The sequence below is a fragment of the Tachypleus tridentatus genome, chromosome 1 (genome assembly GCF_004210375.1).
Source record: "Tachypleus tridentatus isolate NWPU-2018 chromosome 1, ASM421037v1, whole genome shotgun sequence".
Lineage (NCBI taxonomy): Eukaryota > Metazoa > Arthropoda > Merostomata > Xiphosura > Limulidae > Tachypleus > Tachypleus tridentatus.
This window is the reverse complement of record NC_134825.1, coordinates 119,020,879-119,037,691: the sequence shown is the minus strand read 5'-3', so window position 1 is coordinate 119,037,691 and position 16,813 is coordinate 119,020,879. Positions and strand designations below refer to the sequence as shown.

Genomic DNA, 16,813 nt, shown 5'->3' with positions numbered 1-16,813 from the left:
GCCTAGGAAACATTTGATCCCAATGTGATTACTTTGTGACATCCGACTGGGTCTTAGTAGAAGTATTTTATTAGTTCTAAAAGACTCTACGTCCATAGAAAGCATGTTTTCTAAGAAAGAACATAATATAAGATCAAATAAAGCTTTTTATGACTAAGTTAGTGATAAATAGATAGTACATGTAGGCTGTCTAATAGATTAATTTTATTTCTGAGGTTTTATATTCTATCCATATAATGAATGTGACATTTCTATGAAGTTAGTGTAAGAAGTAGCGGTTGATGTTAAGACATGGGGACAACAAATCGACCGGCTAAAATATTAGTGGATTACATCATTCGTAAGTCATTACTGAATTATTGGAGTGAATGATTAGCTATCTTGATCAACCGCTGTGGAGGTTATAGGACGACAAAACGATCATGAGAAGTCGTCAATCCGATGTACGGAAAAGCTGCTGTGAAAAGTGAGAAAAAAAGAAAACTGATTGGTTTGAAAATGAAATATTCACTGAAATGAAAAAGAAAAACCGAAAGATGTGAGAACAAATAAACATAGAAAAGAGCTAACATCGGAAAAACTTAACAATTATTAAACATAGAAAAGAGCTAACATCGGACAAACTTAACAATTATTAAACATAGAAAAGAGCTAACATCGGACAAACTTAACAATTATTAAACATAGAAAAGAGCTAACATCGGACAAACTTAACAATTATTAAACATAGAAAAGAGCTAACAGCGGACAAACTTAACAATTATTAAACATAGAAAAGAGCTAACAGCGGACAAACTTAACAATTATTAAACATAGAAAAGAGCTAACATCGGACAAACTTAACAATTATTAAACATAGAAAAGAGCTAACATCGGACAAACTTAACAATTATTAAACATAGAAAAGAGCTAACATCGGACAAACTTAACAATTATTAAACATAGAAAAGAGCTAACATCGGACAAACTTAACAATTATTAAACATAGAAAAGAGCTAACATCGGACAAACTTAACAATTATTAAACATAGAAAAGAGCTAACATCGGACAAACTTAACAATTATTAAACATAGAAAAGAGCTAACATCGGACAAACTTAACAATTATTAAACATAGAAAAGAGCTAACATCGGACAAACTTAACAATTATTAAACATAGAAAAGAGCTAACATCGGACAAACTTAACAATTATTAAACATAGAAAAGAGCTAACATCGGACAAACTTAACAATTATTAAACATAGAAAAGAGCTAACATCGGACAAACTTAACAATTATTAAACATAGAAAAGAGCTAACATCGGACAAACTTAACAATTATTAAACATAGAAAAGAGCTAACATCGGACAAACTTAACAATTATTAAACATAGAAAAGAGCTAACATCGGACAAACTTAACAATTATTAAACATAGAAAAGAGCTAACATCGGACAAACTTAACAATTATTAAACATAGAAAAGAGCTAACATCGGACAAACTTAACAATTATTAAACATAGAAAAGAGCTAACATCGGACAAACTTAACAATTATAACATCGGACAAACATTATTAAACATAAAAAAGAGCTAACATCGGACAAACTTAACAATTATTAAACATAGAAAAGAGCTAACAGCGGACAAACTTAACAATTATTAAACATAGAAAAAGAGCTAACATCGGACAAACTTAACAATTATTAAACATAGAAAAGAGCTAACAGCGGACAAACTTAACAATTATTAAACATAGAAAAGAGCTAACATCGGACAAACTTAACAATTATTAAACATAGAAAAGAGCTAACATCGGACAAACTTAACAATTATTAAACATAGAAAAGAGCTAACATCGGACAAACTTAACAATTATTAAACATAGAAAAGAGCTAACATCGGACAAACTTAACAATTATTAAACATAGAAAAGAGCTAACATCGGACAAACTTAACAATTATTAAACATAGAAAAGAGCTAACATCGGACAAACTTAACAATTATTAAACATAGAAAAGAGCTAACATCGGACAAACTTAACAATTATTAAACATAGAAAAGAGCTAACATCGGACAAACTTAACAATTATTAAACATAGAAAAGAGCTAACATCGGACAAACTTAACAATTATTAAACATAGAAAAGAGCTAACATCGGACAAACTTAACAATTATTAAACATAGAAAAGAGCTAACATCGGACAAACTTAACAATTATTAAACATAGAAAAGAGCTAACATCGGACAAACTTAACAATTATTAAACATAGAAAAGAGCTAACATCGGACAAACTTAACAATTATTAAACATAAAAAAGAGCTAACAGCGGACAAACTTAACAATTATTAAACATAGAAAAGAGCTAACATCGGACAAACTTAACAATTATTAAACATAGAAAAGAGCTAACATCGGACAAACTTAACAATTATTAAACATAGAAAAGAGCTAACATCGGACAAACTTAACAATTATTAAACATAGAAAAGAGCTAACATCGGACAAACTTAACAATTATTAAACATAGAAAAGAGCTAACATCGGACAAACTTAACAATTATTAAACATAGAAAAGAGCTAACATCGGACAAACTTAACAATTATTAAACATAGAAAAGAGCTAACATCGGACAAACTTAACAATTATTAAACATAGAAAAGAGCTAACATCGGACAAACTTAACAATTATTAAACATAGAGCTAACATCGGACAAACTTAACAATTATTAAACATAGAAAAGAGCTAACATCGGACAAACTTAACAATTATTAAACATAGAAAAGAGCTAACATCGGACAAACTTAACAATTATTAAACATAGAAAAGAGCTAACATCGGACAAACTTAACAATTATTAAACATAGAAAAGAGCTAACATCGGACAAACTTAACAATTATTAAACATAGAAAAGAGCTAACATCGGACAAACTTAACAATTATTAAACATAGAAAAGAGCTAACATCGGACAAACTTAACAATTATTAAACATAGAAAAGAGCTAACAGCGGACAAACTTAACAATTATTAAACATAGAGCTAGAGCTAACATCGGACAAACTTAACAATTATTAAACATAGAAAAGAGCTAACATCGGACAAACTTAACAATTATTAAACATAGAAAAGAGCTAACATCGGACAAACTTAACAATTATTAAACATAGAAAAGAGCTAACATCGGACAAACTTAACAATTATTAAACATAGAAAAGAGCTAACATCGGACAAACTTAACAATTATTAAACATAGAAAAGAGCTAACATCGGACAAACTTAACAATTATTAAACATAGAAAAGAGCTAACATCGGACAAACTTAACAATTATTAAACATAGAAAAGAGCTAACATCGGACAAACTTAACAATTATTAAACATAGAAAAGAGCTAACATCGGACAAACTTAACAATTATTAAACATAGAAAAGAGCTAACATCGGACAAACTTAACAATTATTAAACATAGAAAAGAGCTAACATCGGACAAACTTAACAATTATTAAACATAGAAAAGAGCTAACAGCGGACAAACTTAACAATTATTAAACATAGAAAAGAGCTAACATCGGACAAACTTAACAATTATTAAACATAGAAAAGAGCTAACATCGGACAAACTTAACAATTATTAAACATAGAAAAGAGCTAACATCGGACAAACTTAACAATTATTAAACATAGAAAAGAGCTAACATCGGACAAACTTAACAATTATTAAACATAGAAAAGAGCTAACATCGGACAAACTTAACAATTATTAAACATAGAAAAGAGCTAACATCGGACAAACTTAACAATTATTAAACATAGAAAAGAGCTAACATCGGACAAACTTAACAATTATTAAACATAGAAAAGAGCTAACATCGGACAAACTTAACAATTATTAAACATAGAAAAGAGCTAACATCGGACAAACTTAACAATTATTAAACATAGAAAAGAGCTAACATCGGACAAACTTAACAATTATTAAACATAGAAAAGAGCTAACATCGGACAAACTTAACAATTATTAAACATAGAAAAGAGCTAACATCGGACAAACTTAACAATTATTAAACATAGAAAAGAGCTAACATCGGACAAACTTAACAATTATTAAACATAGAAAAGAGCTAACATCGGACAAACTTAACAATTATTAAACATAGAAAAGAGCTAACATCGGACAAACTTAACAATTATTAAACATAGAAAAGAGCTAACATCGGACAAACTTAACAATTATTAAACATAGAAAAGAGCTAACATCGGACAAACTTAACAATTATTAAACATAGAAAAAGAGCTAACATCGGACAAACTTAACAATTATTAAACATAGAAAAGAGCTAACATCGGACAAACTTAACAATTATTAAACATAGAAAAAGAGCTAACATCGGACAAACTTAACAATTATTAAACATAGAAAAGAGCTAACAGCGGACAAACTTAACAATTATTAAACATAGAAAAGAGCTAACATCGGACAAACTTAACAATTATTAAACATAGAAAAGAGCTAACATCGGACAAACTTAACAATTATTAAACATAGAAAAGAGCTAACATCGGACAAACTTAACAATTATTAAACATAGAAAAGAGCTAACATCGGACAAACTTAACAATTATTAAACATAGAAAAGAGCTAACATCGGACAAACTTAACAATTATTAAACATAGAAAAGAGCTAACAGCGGACAAACTTAACAATTATTAAACATAGAAAAGAGCTAACATCGGACAAACTTAACAATTATTAAACATAGAAAAGAGCTAACATCGGACAAACTTAACAATTATTAAACATAGAAAAGAGCTAACATCGGACAAACTTAACAATTATTAAACATAGAAAAGAGCTAACATCGGACAAACTTAACAATTATTAAACATAGAAAAGAGCTAACAGCGGACAAACTTAACAATTATTAAACATAGAAAAGAGCTAACAGCGGACAAACTTAACAATTATTAAACATAGAAAAGAGCTAACATCGGACAAACTTAACAATTATTAAACATAGAAAAGAGCTAACATCGGACAAACTTAACAATTATTAAACATAGAAAAGAGCTAACATCGGACAAACTTAACAATTATTAAACATAGAAAAGAGCTAACATCGGACAAACTTAACAATTATTAAACATAGAAAAGAGCTAACATCGGACAAACTTAACAATTATTAAACATAGAAAAGAGCTAACATCGGACAAACTTAACAATTATTAAACATAGAAAAGAGCTAACATCGGACAAACTTAACAATTATTAAACATAGAAAAGAGCTAACATCGGACAAACTTAACAATTATTAAACATAGAAAAGAGCTAACATCGGACAAACTTAACAATTATTAAACATAGAAAAGAGCTAACATCGGACAAACTTAACAATTATTAAACATAGAAAAGAGCTAACATCGGACAAACTTAACAATTATTAAACATAGAAAAAGAGCTAACATCGGACAAACTTAACAATTATTAAACATAGAAAAGAGCTAACATCGGACAAACTTAACAATTATTAAACATAGAAAAGAGCTAACATCGGACAAACTTAACAATTATTAAACATAGAAAAGAGCTAACATCGGACAAACTTAACAATTATTAAACATAGAAAAGAGCTAACATCGGACAAACTTAACAATTATTAAACATAGAAAAGAGCTAACATCGGACAAACTTAACAATTATTAAACATAGAAAAGAGCTAACATCGGACAAACTTAACAATTATTAAACATAGAAAAGAGCTAACATCGGACAAACTTAACAATTATTAAACATAGAAAAGAGCTAACATCGGACAAACTTAACAATTATTAAACATAGAAAAGAGCTAACATCGGACAAACTTAACAATTATTAAACATAGAAAAGAGCTAACATCGGACAAACTTAACAATTATTAAACATAGAAAAAGCTAACATCGGACAAACTTAACAATTATTAAACATAGAAAAGAGCTAACATCGGACAAACTTAACAATTATTAAACATAGAAAAGAGCTAACATCGGACAAACTTAACAATTATTAAACATAGAAAAGAGCTAACATCGGACAAACTTAACAATTATTAAACATAGAAAAGAGCTAACATCGGACAAACTTAACAATTATTAAACATAGAAAAGAGCTAACATCGGACAAACTTAACAATTATTAAACATAGAAAAGAGCTAACATCGGACAAACTTAACAATTATTAAACATAGAAAAGAGCTAACATCGGACAAACTTAACAATTATTAAACATAGAAAAGAGCTAACATCGGACAAACTTAACAATTATTAAACATAGAAAAGAGCTAACATCGGACAAACTTAACAATTATTAAACATAGAAAAGAGCTAACAGCGGACAAACTTAACAATTATTAAACATAGAAAAGAGCTAACAGCGGACAAACTTAACAATTATTAAACATAGAAAAGAGCTAACATCGGACAAACTTAACAATTATTAAACATAGAAAAGAGCTAACATCGGACAAACTTAACAATTATTAAACATAGAAAAGAGCTAACATCGGACAAACTTAACAATTATTAAACATAGAAAAGAGCTAACATCGGACAACAATTAACAATTATTAAACAAAGAAAAGAACTAACAGCGGACAAACTTAACAATTATTAAACATAGAAAAGAGCTAACATCGGACAAACTTAACAATTATTAAACATAGAAAAGAGCTAACATCGGACAAACTTAACAATTATTAAACATAGAAAAGAGCTAACATCGGACAAACTTAACAATTATTAAACATAGAAAAAGAGCTAACATCGGACAAACTTAACAATTATTAAACATAGAAAGAGCTAACATCGGACAAACTTAACAATTATTAAACATAGAAAAAGAGCTAACATCGGACAAACTTAACAATTATTAAACATAGAAAAGAGCTAACATCGGACAAACTTAACAATTATTAAACATAGAAAAGAGCTAACATCGGACAAACTTAACAATTATTAAACATAGAAAAGAGCTAACATCGGACAAACTTAACAATTATTAAACATAGAAAAGAGCTAACATCGGACAAACTTAACAATTATTAAACATAGAAAAGAGCTAACATCGGACAAACTTAACAATTATTAAACATAGAAAAGAGCTAACATCGGACAAACTTAACAATTATTAAACATAGAAAAGAGCTAACAGCGGACAAACTTAACAATTATTAAACATAGAAAAGAGCTAACATCGGACAAACTTAATTATTAAACATAGAAAAAGAGCTAACATCGGACAAACTTAACAATTATTAAACATAGAAAAGAGCTAACATCGGACAAACTTAACAATTATTAAACATAGAAAAGAGCTAACATCGGACAAACTTAACAATTATTAAACATAGAAAAGAGCTAACATCGGACAAACTTAACAATTATTAAACATAGAAAAGAGCTAACAGCGGACAAACTTAACAATTATTAAACATAGAAAAGAGCTAACATCGGACAAACTTAACAATTATTAAACATAGAAAAGAGCTAACATCGGACAAACTTAACAATTATTAAACATAGAAAAAGAGCTAACATCGGACAAACTTAACAATTATTAAACATAGAAAAGAGCTAACATCGGACAAACTTAACAATTATTAAACATAGAAAAGAGCTAACATCGGACAAACTTAACAATTATTAAACATAGAAAAAGAGCTAACAGCGGACAAACTTAACAATTATTAAACATAGAAAAGAGCTAACATCGGACAAACTTAACAATTATTAAACATAGAAAAGAGCTAACATCGGACAAACTTAACAATTATTAAACATAGAAAAGAGCTAACATCGGACAAACTTAACAATTATTAAACATAGAAAAGAGCTAACAGCGGACAAACTTAACAATTATTAAACATAGAAAAGAGCTAACATCGGACAAACTTAACAATTATTAAACATAGAAAAGAGCTAACATCGGACAAACTTAACAATTATTAAACATAGAAAAGAGCTAACATCGGACAAACTTAACAATTATTAAACATAGAAAAGAGCTAACATCGGACAAACTTAACAATTATTAAACATAGAAAAGAGCTAACATCGGACAAACTTAATTATTAAACATAGAAAAGAGCTAACATCGGACAAACTTAACAATTATTAAACATAGAAAAGAACTAACAGCTAACATCGGACAAACTTAACAATTATTAAACATAGAAAAGAGCTAACAGCGGACAAACTTAACAATTATTAAACATAGAAAAGAGCTAACATCGGACAAACTTAACAATTATTAAACATAGAAAAGAGCTAACATCGGACAAACTTAACAATTATTAAACATAGAAAAGAGCTAACAGCGGACAAACTTAACAATTATTAAACATAGAAAAGAGCTAACATCGGACAAACTTAACAATTATTAAACATAGAGAAGAGCTAACATCGGACAAACTTAACAATTATTAAACATAGAAAAGAGCTAACATCGGACAAACTTAACAATTATTAAACATAGAAAAGAGCTAACATCGGACAAACTTAACAATTATTAAACATAGAAAAGAGCTAACATCGGACAAACTTAACAATTATTAAACATAGAAAAGAGCTAACATCGGACAAACTTAACAATTATTAAACATAGAAAAGAGCTGACAACATAGGACAAACTTAACAATTATTAAACATAGAAAAGAGCTAACATCGGACAAACTTAACAATTATTAAACATAGAAAAGAGCTAACATCGGACAAACTTAACAATTATTAAACATAGAAAAGAGCTAACATCGGACAAACTTAACAATTATTAAACATAGAAAAGAGCTAACATCGGACAAACTTAACAATTATTAAACATAGAAAAGAGCTAACATCAGGACAAACTTAACAATTATTAAACATAGAAAAAGAGCTAACATCGGACAAACTTAACAATTATTAAACATAGAAAAGAGCTAACATAGGACAAACTTAACAATTATTAAACATAGAAAAGAGCTAACATCGGACAAACTTAACAATTATTAAACATAGAAAAGAGCTAACATCGGACAAACTTAACAATTATTAAACATAGAAAAGAGCTAACATCGGACAAACTTAACAATTATTAAACATAGTAAAGAGCTAACAGCCGACAAACTTAACAATTATTAAACATAGAAAAGAGCTAACAGCGGACAAATTTAACAATTATTAAACATAGAAAAGAGCTAACATCGGACAAACTTAACAATTATTAAACATGAAAAAGAGCTAACATCGGACAAACTTAACAATTATTAAACATAGAGCTAACATCGGACAAACTTAACAATTATTAAACATAGAAAAGAGCTAACATCGGACAAACTTAACAATTATTAAACATAGAAAAGAGCTAACATCGGACAAACTTAACAATTATTAAACATAGAAAAGAGCTAACATCGGACAAACTTAACAATTATTAAACATAGAAAAGAGCTAACATCGGACAAACTTAACAATTATTAAACATAGAAAAGAGCTAACATCGGACAAACTTAACAATTATTAAAACATAGAAAAGAGCTAACATCGGACAAACTTAACAATTATTAAACATAGAAAAAGAGCTAACATCGGACAAACTTAACAATTATTAAACATAGAAAAGAGAGCTAACATCGGACAAACTTAACAATTATTAAACATAGAAAAGAGCTAACATCGGACAAACTTAACAATTATTAAACATAGAAAAGAGCTAACATCGGACAAACTTAACAATTATTAAACACAGAAAAGAGCTAACATCGGACAAACTTAACAATTATTAAACATAGAAAAAAGCTAACATCGGACAAACTTAATAAATTATTAAACATTAGAAAAGAGCTAACAGCGGACAAACTTAACAATTATTAAACATAGTAAAGAGCTAACATCGGACAAACTTAACAATTATTAAACATAGAAAGGAGCTAACATCGGACAAACTTAACAATTATTAAACATAGAAAAAGAGCTAACATCGGACAAACTTAACAATTATTAAACATAGAAAAGAGCTAACAGCGGACAAACTTAACAATTATTAAACATAGAAAAGAGCTAACAGCGGACAAACTTCTAACAATTATTAAAACATAGAAAAAGAGTTAATATCGGACAAACTTAACAATTATTAAACATAGAAAAGAGCTAACATCGGACAAACTTAACAATTATTAAACATAGAAAAGAGCTAACATCGGACAAACTTAACAATTATTAAACATAGAAAAAGAGCTAACATCGGACAAACTTAATTATTAAAACAACATAGAAAAGAGCTAACAGCTAACCAAAAAAATTAACAATTATTAAACATAGAAAAAGAGCTAACATCGGACAAACTTGCACAATTATTAAACATAGAAAAAGAGCTAACATCGACAAACTTAACAATTATTAAACATAGAAAAGAGCTAACATCGGACAAACTTAACAATTATTAAACATAGAAAAGAGCTAACATCGGACAAACTTAATTAATTATTAAACATAGAAAGGAGCTAACATCGGACAAACTTAGCAATTATTAAACATAGAAAAAAGCTAATATAGGACAAACTTAACAATTATTAAACATAGTAAAGAGCTAACAGCCGACAAACTTAACAATTATTAAACATAGAAAAGAGCTAACAGCGGACAAACTTAACAATTATTAAACATAGAAAAGAGCTAACATCGGACAAACTTAACAATTATTAAACATAGAAAAGAGCTAACATCGGACAAACTTAACAATTATTAAACATAGAAAAGAGAGCTAACATCGGACAAACTTAACAATTATTAAACATAGAAAGGAGCTAATATCGGAACGCCTTAACAATTATTAAAACATAAGTAAAAGAGCTTACCATCGGACAAAAACTTAACAATTATTAAACATAGAAAAGAGCTAACATCGGACAAACTTAACAATTATTAAACATAGAAAAGAGCTAACATCGGACAAACTTAACAATTATTAAACATAAAAAGAGCTAACAGCGGACAAACTTAACAATTATTAAACATAGAAAAGAGCTAACATCGGACAAACTTAACAATTATTAAACATAGAAAAGAGCTAACATCGGACAAACTTAACAATTATTAAACATAGAAAAGAGCTAACATGGGACAAACTTAACAATTATTAAACATAGAAAAGAGCTAACATCGGACAAACTTAATTATTAAACATAGAAAAGAGCTAACATCGGACAAACTTAACAATTATTAAACATAGAAAAGAGCTAACATCGGACAAACTTAACAATTATTAAACATAGAAAAGAGCTAACATCGGACAAACTTAACAATTATTAAACATAGAAAAGAGCTAACATCGGACAAACTTAACAATTATTAAACATAGAAAAGAGCTAACATCGGACAAACTTAACAATTATTAAACATAGAAAAGAGCTAACATCGGACAAACTTAACAATTATTAAACATAGAAAAGAGCTAACATCGGACAAACTTAACAATTATTAAACATAGAAAAGAGCTAACATCGGACAAACTTAACAATTATTAAACATAGAAAAGAGCTAACATCGGACAAACTTAACAATTATTAAACATAGAAAAGAGCTAACATCGGACAAACTTAACAATTATTAAACATAGAAAAGAGCTAACATCGGACAAACTTAACAATTATTAAACATAGAAAAGAGCTAACATCGGACAAACTTAACAATTATTAAACATAGAAAAGAGCTAACATCGGACAAACTTAACAATTATTAAACATAGAAAAGAGCTAACATCGGACAAACTTAACAATTATTAAACATAGAAAAGAGCTAACATCGGACAAACTTAACAATTATTAAACATAGAAAAGAGCTAACATCGGACAAACTTAACAATTATTAAACATAGAAAAGAGCTAACATCGGACAAACTTAACAATTATTAAACATAGAAAAGAGCTAACATCGGACAAACTTAACAATTATTAAACATAGAAAAGAGCTAACATCGGACAAACTTAACAATTATTAAACATAGAAAAGAGCTAACATCGGACAAACTTAACAATTATTAAACATAGAAAAGAGCTAACATCGGACAAACTTAACAATTATTAAACATAGAAAAGAGCTAACATCGGACAAACTTAACAATTATTAAACATAGAAAAGAGCTAACATCGGACAAACTTAACAATTATTAAACATAGAAAAGAGCTAACATCGGACAAACTTAACAATTATTAAACATAGAAAAGAGCTAACATCGGACAAACTTAACAATTATTAAACATAGAAAAGAGCTAACATCGGACAAACTTAACAATTATTAAACATAGAAAAGAGCTAACATCGGACAAACTTAACAATTATTAAACATAGAAAAGAGCTAACATCGGACAAACTTAACAATTATTAAACATAGAAAAGAGCTAACATCGGACAAACTTAACAATTATTAAACATAGAAAAGAGCTAACATCGGACAAACTTAACAATTATTAAACATAGAAAAGAGCTAACATCGGACAAACTTAACAATTATTAAACATAGAAAAGAGCTAACATCGGACAAACTTAACAATTATTAAACATAGAAAAGAGCTAACATCGGACAAACTTAACAATTATTAAACATAGAAAAGAGCTAACATCGGACAAACTTAACAATTATTAAACATAGAAAAGAGCTAACATCGGACAAACTTAACAATTATTAAACATAGAAAAGAGCTAACATCGGACAAACTTAACAATTATTAAACATAGAAAAGAGCTAACATCGGACAAACTTAACAATTATTAAACATAGAAAAGAGCTAACATCGGACAAACTTAACAATTATTAAACATAGAAAAGAGCTAACATCGGACAAACTTAACAATTATTAAACATAGAAAAGAGCTAACATCGGACAAACTTAACAATTATTAAACATAGAAAAGAGCTAACATCGGACAAACTTAACAATTATTAAACATAGAAAAGAGCTAACATCGGACAAACTTAACAATTATTAAACATAGAAAAGAGCTAACATCGGACAAACTTAACAATTATTAAACATAGAAAAGAGCTAACATCGGACAAACTTAACAATTATTAAACATAGAAAAGAGCTAACATCGGACAAACTTAACAATTATTAAACATAGAAAAGAGCTAACATCGGACAAACTTAACAATTATTAAACATAGAAAAGAGCTAACATCGGACAAACTTAACAATTATTAAACATAGAAAAGAGCTAACATCGGACAAACTTAACAATTATTAAACATAGAAAAGAGCTAACATCGGACAAACTTAACAATTATTAAACATAGAAAAGAGCTAACATCGGACAAACTTAACAATTATTAAACATAGAAAAGAGCTAACATCGGACAAACTTAACAATTATTAAACATAGAAAAGAGCTAACATCGGACAAACTTAACAATTATTAAACATAGAAAAGAGCTAACATCGGACAAACTTAACAATTATTAAACATAGAAAAGAGCTAACATCGGACAAACTTAACAATTATTAAACATAGAAAAGAGCTAACATCGGACAAACTTAACAATTATTAAACATAGAAAAGAGCTAACATCGGACAAACTTAACAATTATTAAACATAGAAAAGAGCTAACATCGGACAAACTTAACAATTATTAAACATAGAAAAGAGCTAACATCGGACAAACTTAACAATTATTAAACATAGAAAAGAGCTAACATCGGACAAACTTAACAATTATTAAACATAGAAAAGAGCTAACATCGGACAAACTTAACAATTATTAAACATAGAAAAGAGCTAACATCGGACAAACTTAACAATTATTAAACATAGAAAAGAGCTAACATCGGACAAACTTAACAATTATTAAATTATTAAACATAAAAGAGCTAACATCGGACAAACTTAACAATTATTAAACATAGAAAAGAGCTAACATCGGACAAACTTAACAATTATTAAACATAGAAAAGAGCTAACATCGGACAAACTTAACAATTATTAAACATAGAAAAGAGCTAACATCGGACAAACTTAACAATTATTAAACATAGAAAAGAGCTAACATCGGACAAACTTAACAATTATTAAACATAGAAAAGAGCTAACATCGGACAAACTTAACAATTATTAAACATAGAAAAGAGCTAACATCGGACAAACTTAACAATTATTAAACATAGAAAAGAGCTAACATCGGACAAACTTAACAATTATTAAACATAGAAAAGAGCTAACATCGGACAAACTTAACAATTATTAAACATAGAAAAGAGCTAACATCGGACAAACTTAACAATTATTAAACATAGAAAAGAGCTAACATCGGACAAACTTAACAATTATTAAACATAGAAAAGAGCTAACATCGGACAAACTTAACAATTATTAAACATAGAAAAGAGCTAACATCGGACAAACTTAACAATTATTAAACATAGAAAAGAGCTAACATCGGACAAACTTAACAATTATTAAACATAGAAAAGAGCTAACATCGGACAAACTTAACAATTATTAAACATAGAAAAGAGCTAACATCGGACAAACTTAACAATTATTAAACATAGAAAAGAGCTAACATCGGACAAACTTAACAATTATTAAACATAGAAAAGAGCTAACATCGGACAAACTTAACAATTATTAAACATAGAAAAGAGCTAACATCGGACAAACTTAACAATTATTAAACATAGAAAAGAGCTAACATCGGACAAACTTAACAATTATTAAACATAGAAAAGAGCTAACATCGGACAAACTTAACAATTATTAAACATAGAAAAGAGCTAACATCGGACAAACTTAACAATTATTAAACATAGAAAAGAGCTAACATCGGACAAACTTAACAATTATTAAACATAGAAAAGAGCTAACATCGGACAAACTTAACAATTATTAAACATAGAAAAGAGCTAACATCGGACAAACTTAACAATTATTAAACATAGAAAAGAGCTAACATCGGACAAACTTAACAATTATTAAACATAGAAAAGAGCTAACATCGGACAAACTTAACAATTATTAAACATAGAAAAGAGCTAACATCGGACAAACTTAACAATTATTAAACATAGAAAAGAGCTAACATCGGACAAACTTAACAATTATTAAACATAGAAAAGAGCTAACATCGGACAAACTTAACAATTATTAAACATAGAAAAGAGCTAACATCGGACAAACTTAACAATTATTAAACATAGAAAAGAGCTAACATCGGACAAACTTAACAATTATTAAACATAGAAAAGAGCTAACATCGGACAAACTTAACAATTATTAAACATAGAAAAGAGCTAACATCGGACAAACTTAACAATTATTAAACATAGAAAAGAGCTAACATCGGACAAACTTAACAATTATTAAACATAGAAAAGAGCTAACATCGGACAAACTTAACAATTATTAAACATAGAAAAGAGCTAACATCGGACAAACTTAACAATTATTAAACATAGAAAAGAGCTAACATCGGACAAACTTAACAATTATTAAACATAGAAAAGAGCTAACATCGGACAAACTTAACAATTATTAAACATAGAAAAGAGCTAACATCGGACAAACTTAACAATTATTAAACATAGAAAAGAGCTAACATCGGACAAACTTAACAATTATTAAACATAGAAAAGAGCTAACATCGGACAAACTTAACAATTATTAAACATAGAAAAGAGCTAACATCGGACAAACTTAACAATTATTAAACATAGAAAAGAGCTAACATCGGACAAACTTAACAATTATTAAACATAGAAAAGAGCTAACATCGGACAAACTTAACAATTATTAAACATAGAAAAGAGCTAACATCGGACAAACTTAACAATTATTAAACATAGAAAAGAGCTAAACATCGGACAAACTTAACAATTATTAAACATAGAAAAGAGCTAACATCGGACAAACTTAACAATTATTAAACATAGAAAAGAGCTAACATCGGACAAACTTAACAATTATTAAACATAGAAAAGAGCTAACATCGGACAAACTTAACAATTATTAAACATAGAAAAGAGCTAACATCGGACAAACTTAACAATTATTAAACATAGAAAAGAGCTAACATCGGACAAACTTAACAATTATTAAACATAGAAAAGAGCTAACATCGGACAAACTTAACAATTATTAAACATAGAAAAGAGCTAACATCGGACAAACTTAACAATTATTAAACATAGAAAAGAGCTAACATCGGACAAACTTAACAATTATTAAACATAGAAAAGAGCTAACATCGGACAAACTTAACAATTATTAAACATAGAAAAGAGCTAACATCGGACAAACTTAACAATTATTAAACATAGAAAAGAGCTAACATCGGACAAACTTAACAATTATTAAACATAGAAAAGAGCTAACATCGGACAAACTTAACAATTATTAAACATAGAAAAGAGCTAACATCGGACAAACTTAACAATTATTAAACATAGAAAAGAGCTAACATCGGACAAACTTAACAATTATTAAACATAGAAAAGAGCTAACATCGGACAAACTTAACAATTATTAAACATAGAAAAGAGCTAACATCGGACAAACTTAACAATTATTAAACATAGAAAAGAGCTAACATCGGACAAACTTAACAATTATTAAACATAGAAAAGAGCTAACATCGGACAAACTTAACAATTATTAAACATAGAAAAGAGCTAACATCGGACAAACTTAACAATTATTAAACATAGAAAAGAGCTAACATCGGACAAACTTAACAATTATTAAACATAGAAAAGAGCTAACATCGGACAAACTTAACAATTATTAAACATAGAAAAGAGCTAACATCGGACAAACTTAACAATT

The 16,813-nt window shown here is 28.2% G+C and overlaps 1 protein-coding gene across 1 annotated transcript in view; it reads left to right on the top strand.

Moving 5' to 3' along the window:
• The first annotated feature begins 291 nt into the window (after positions 1-291).
• LOC143233075 (protein turtle homolog A-like) overlaps positions 292-16,813 on the top strand; it is a 149,006-nt gene continuing 132,484 nt past the window's right edge. The window contains exon 1 of the mRNA XM_076468960.1: positions 292-340. Coding sequence (XP_076325075.1) covers positions 292-340 — 49 coding nt within the window. The remainder of the gene's footprint in view (positions 341-16,813) is intronic.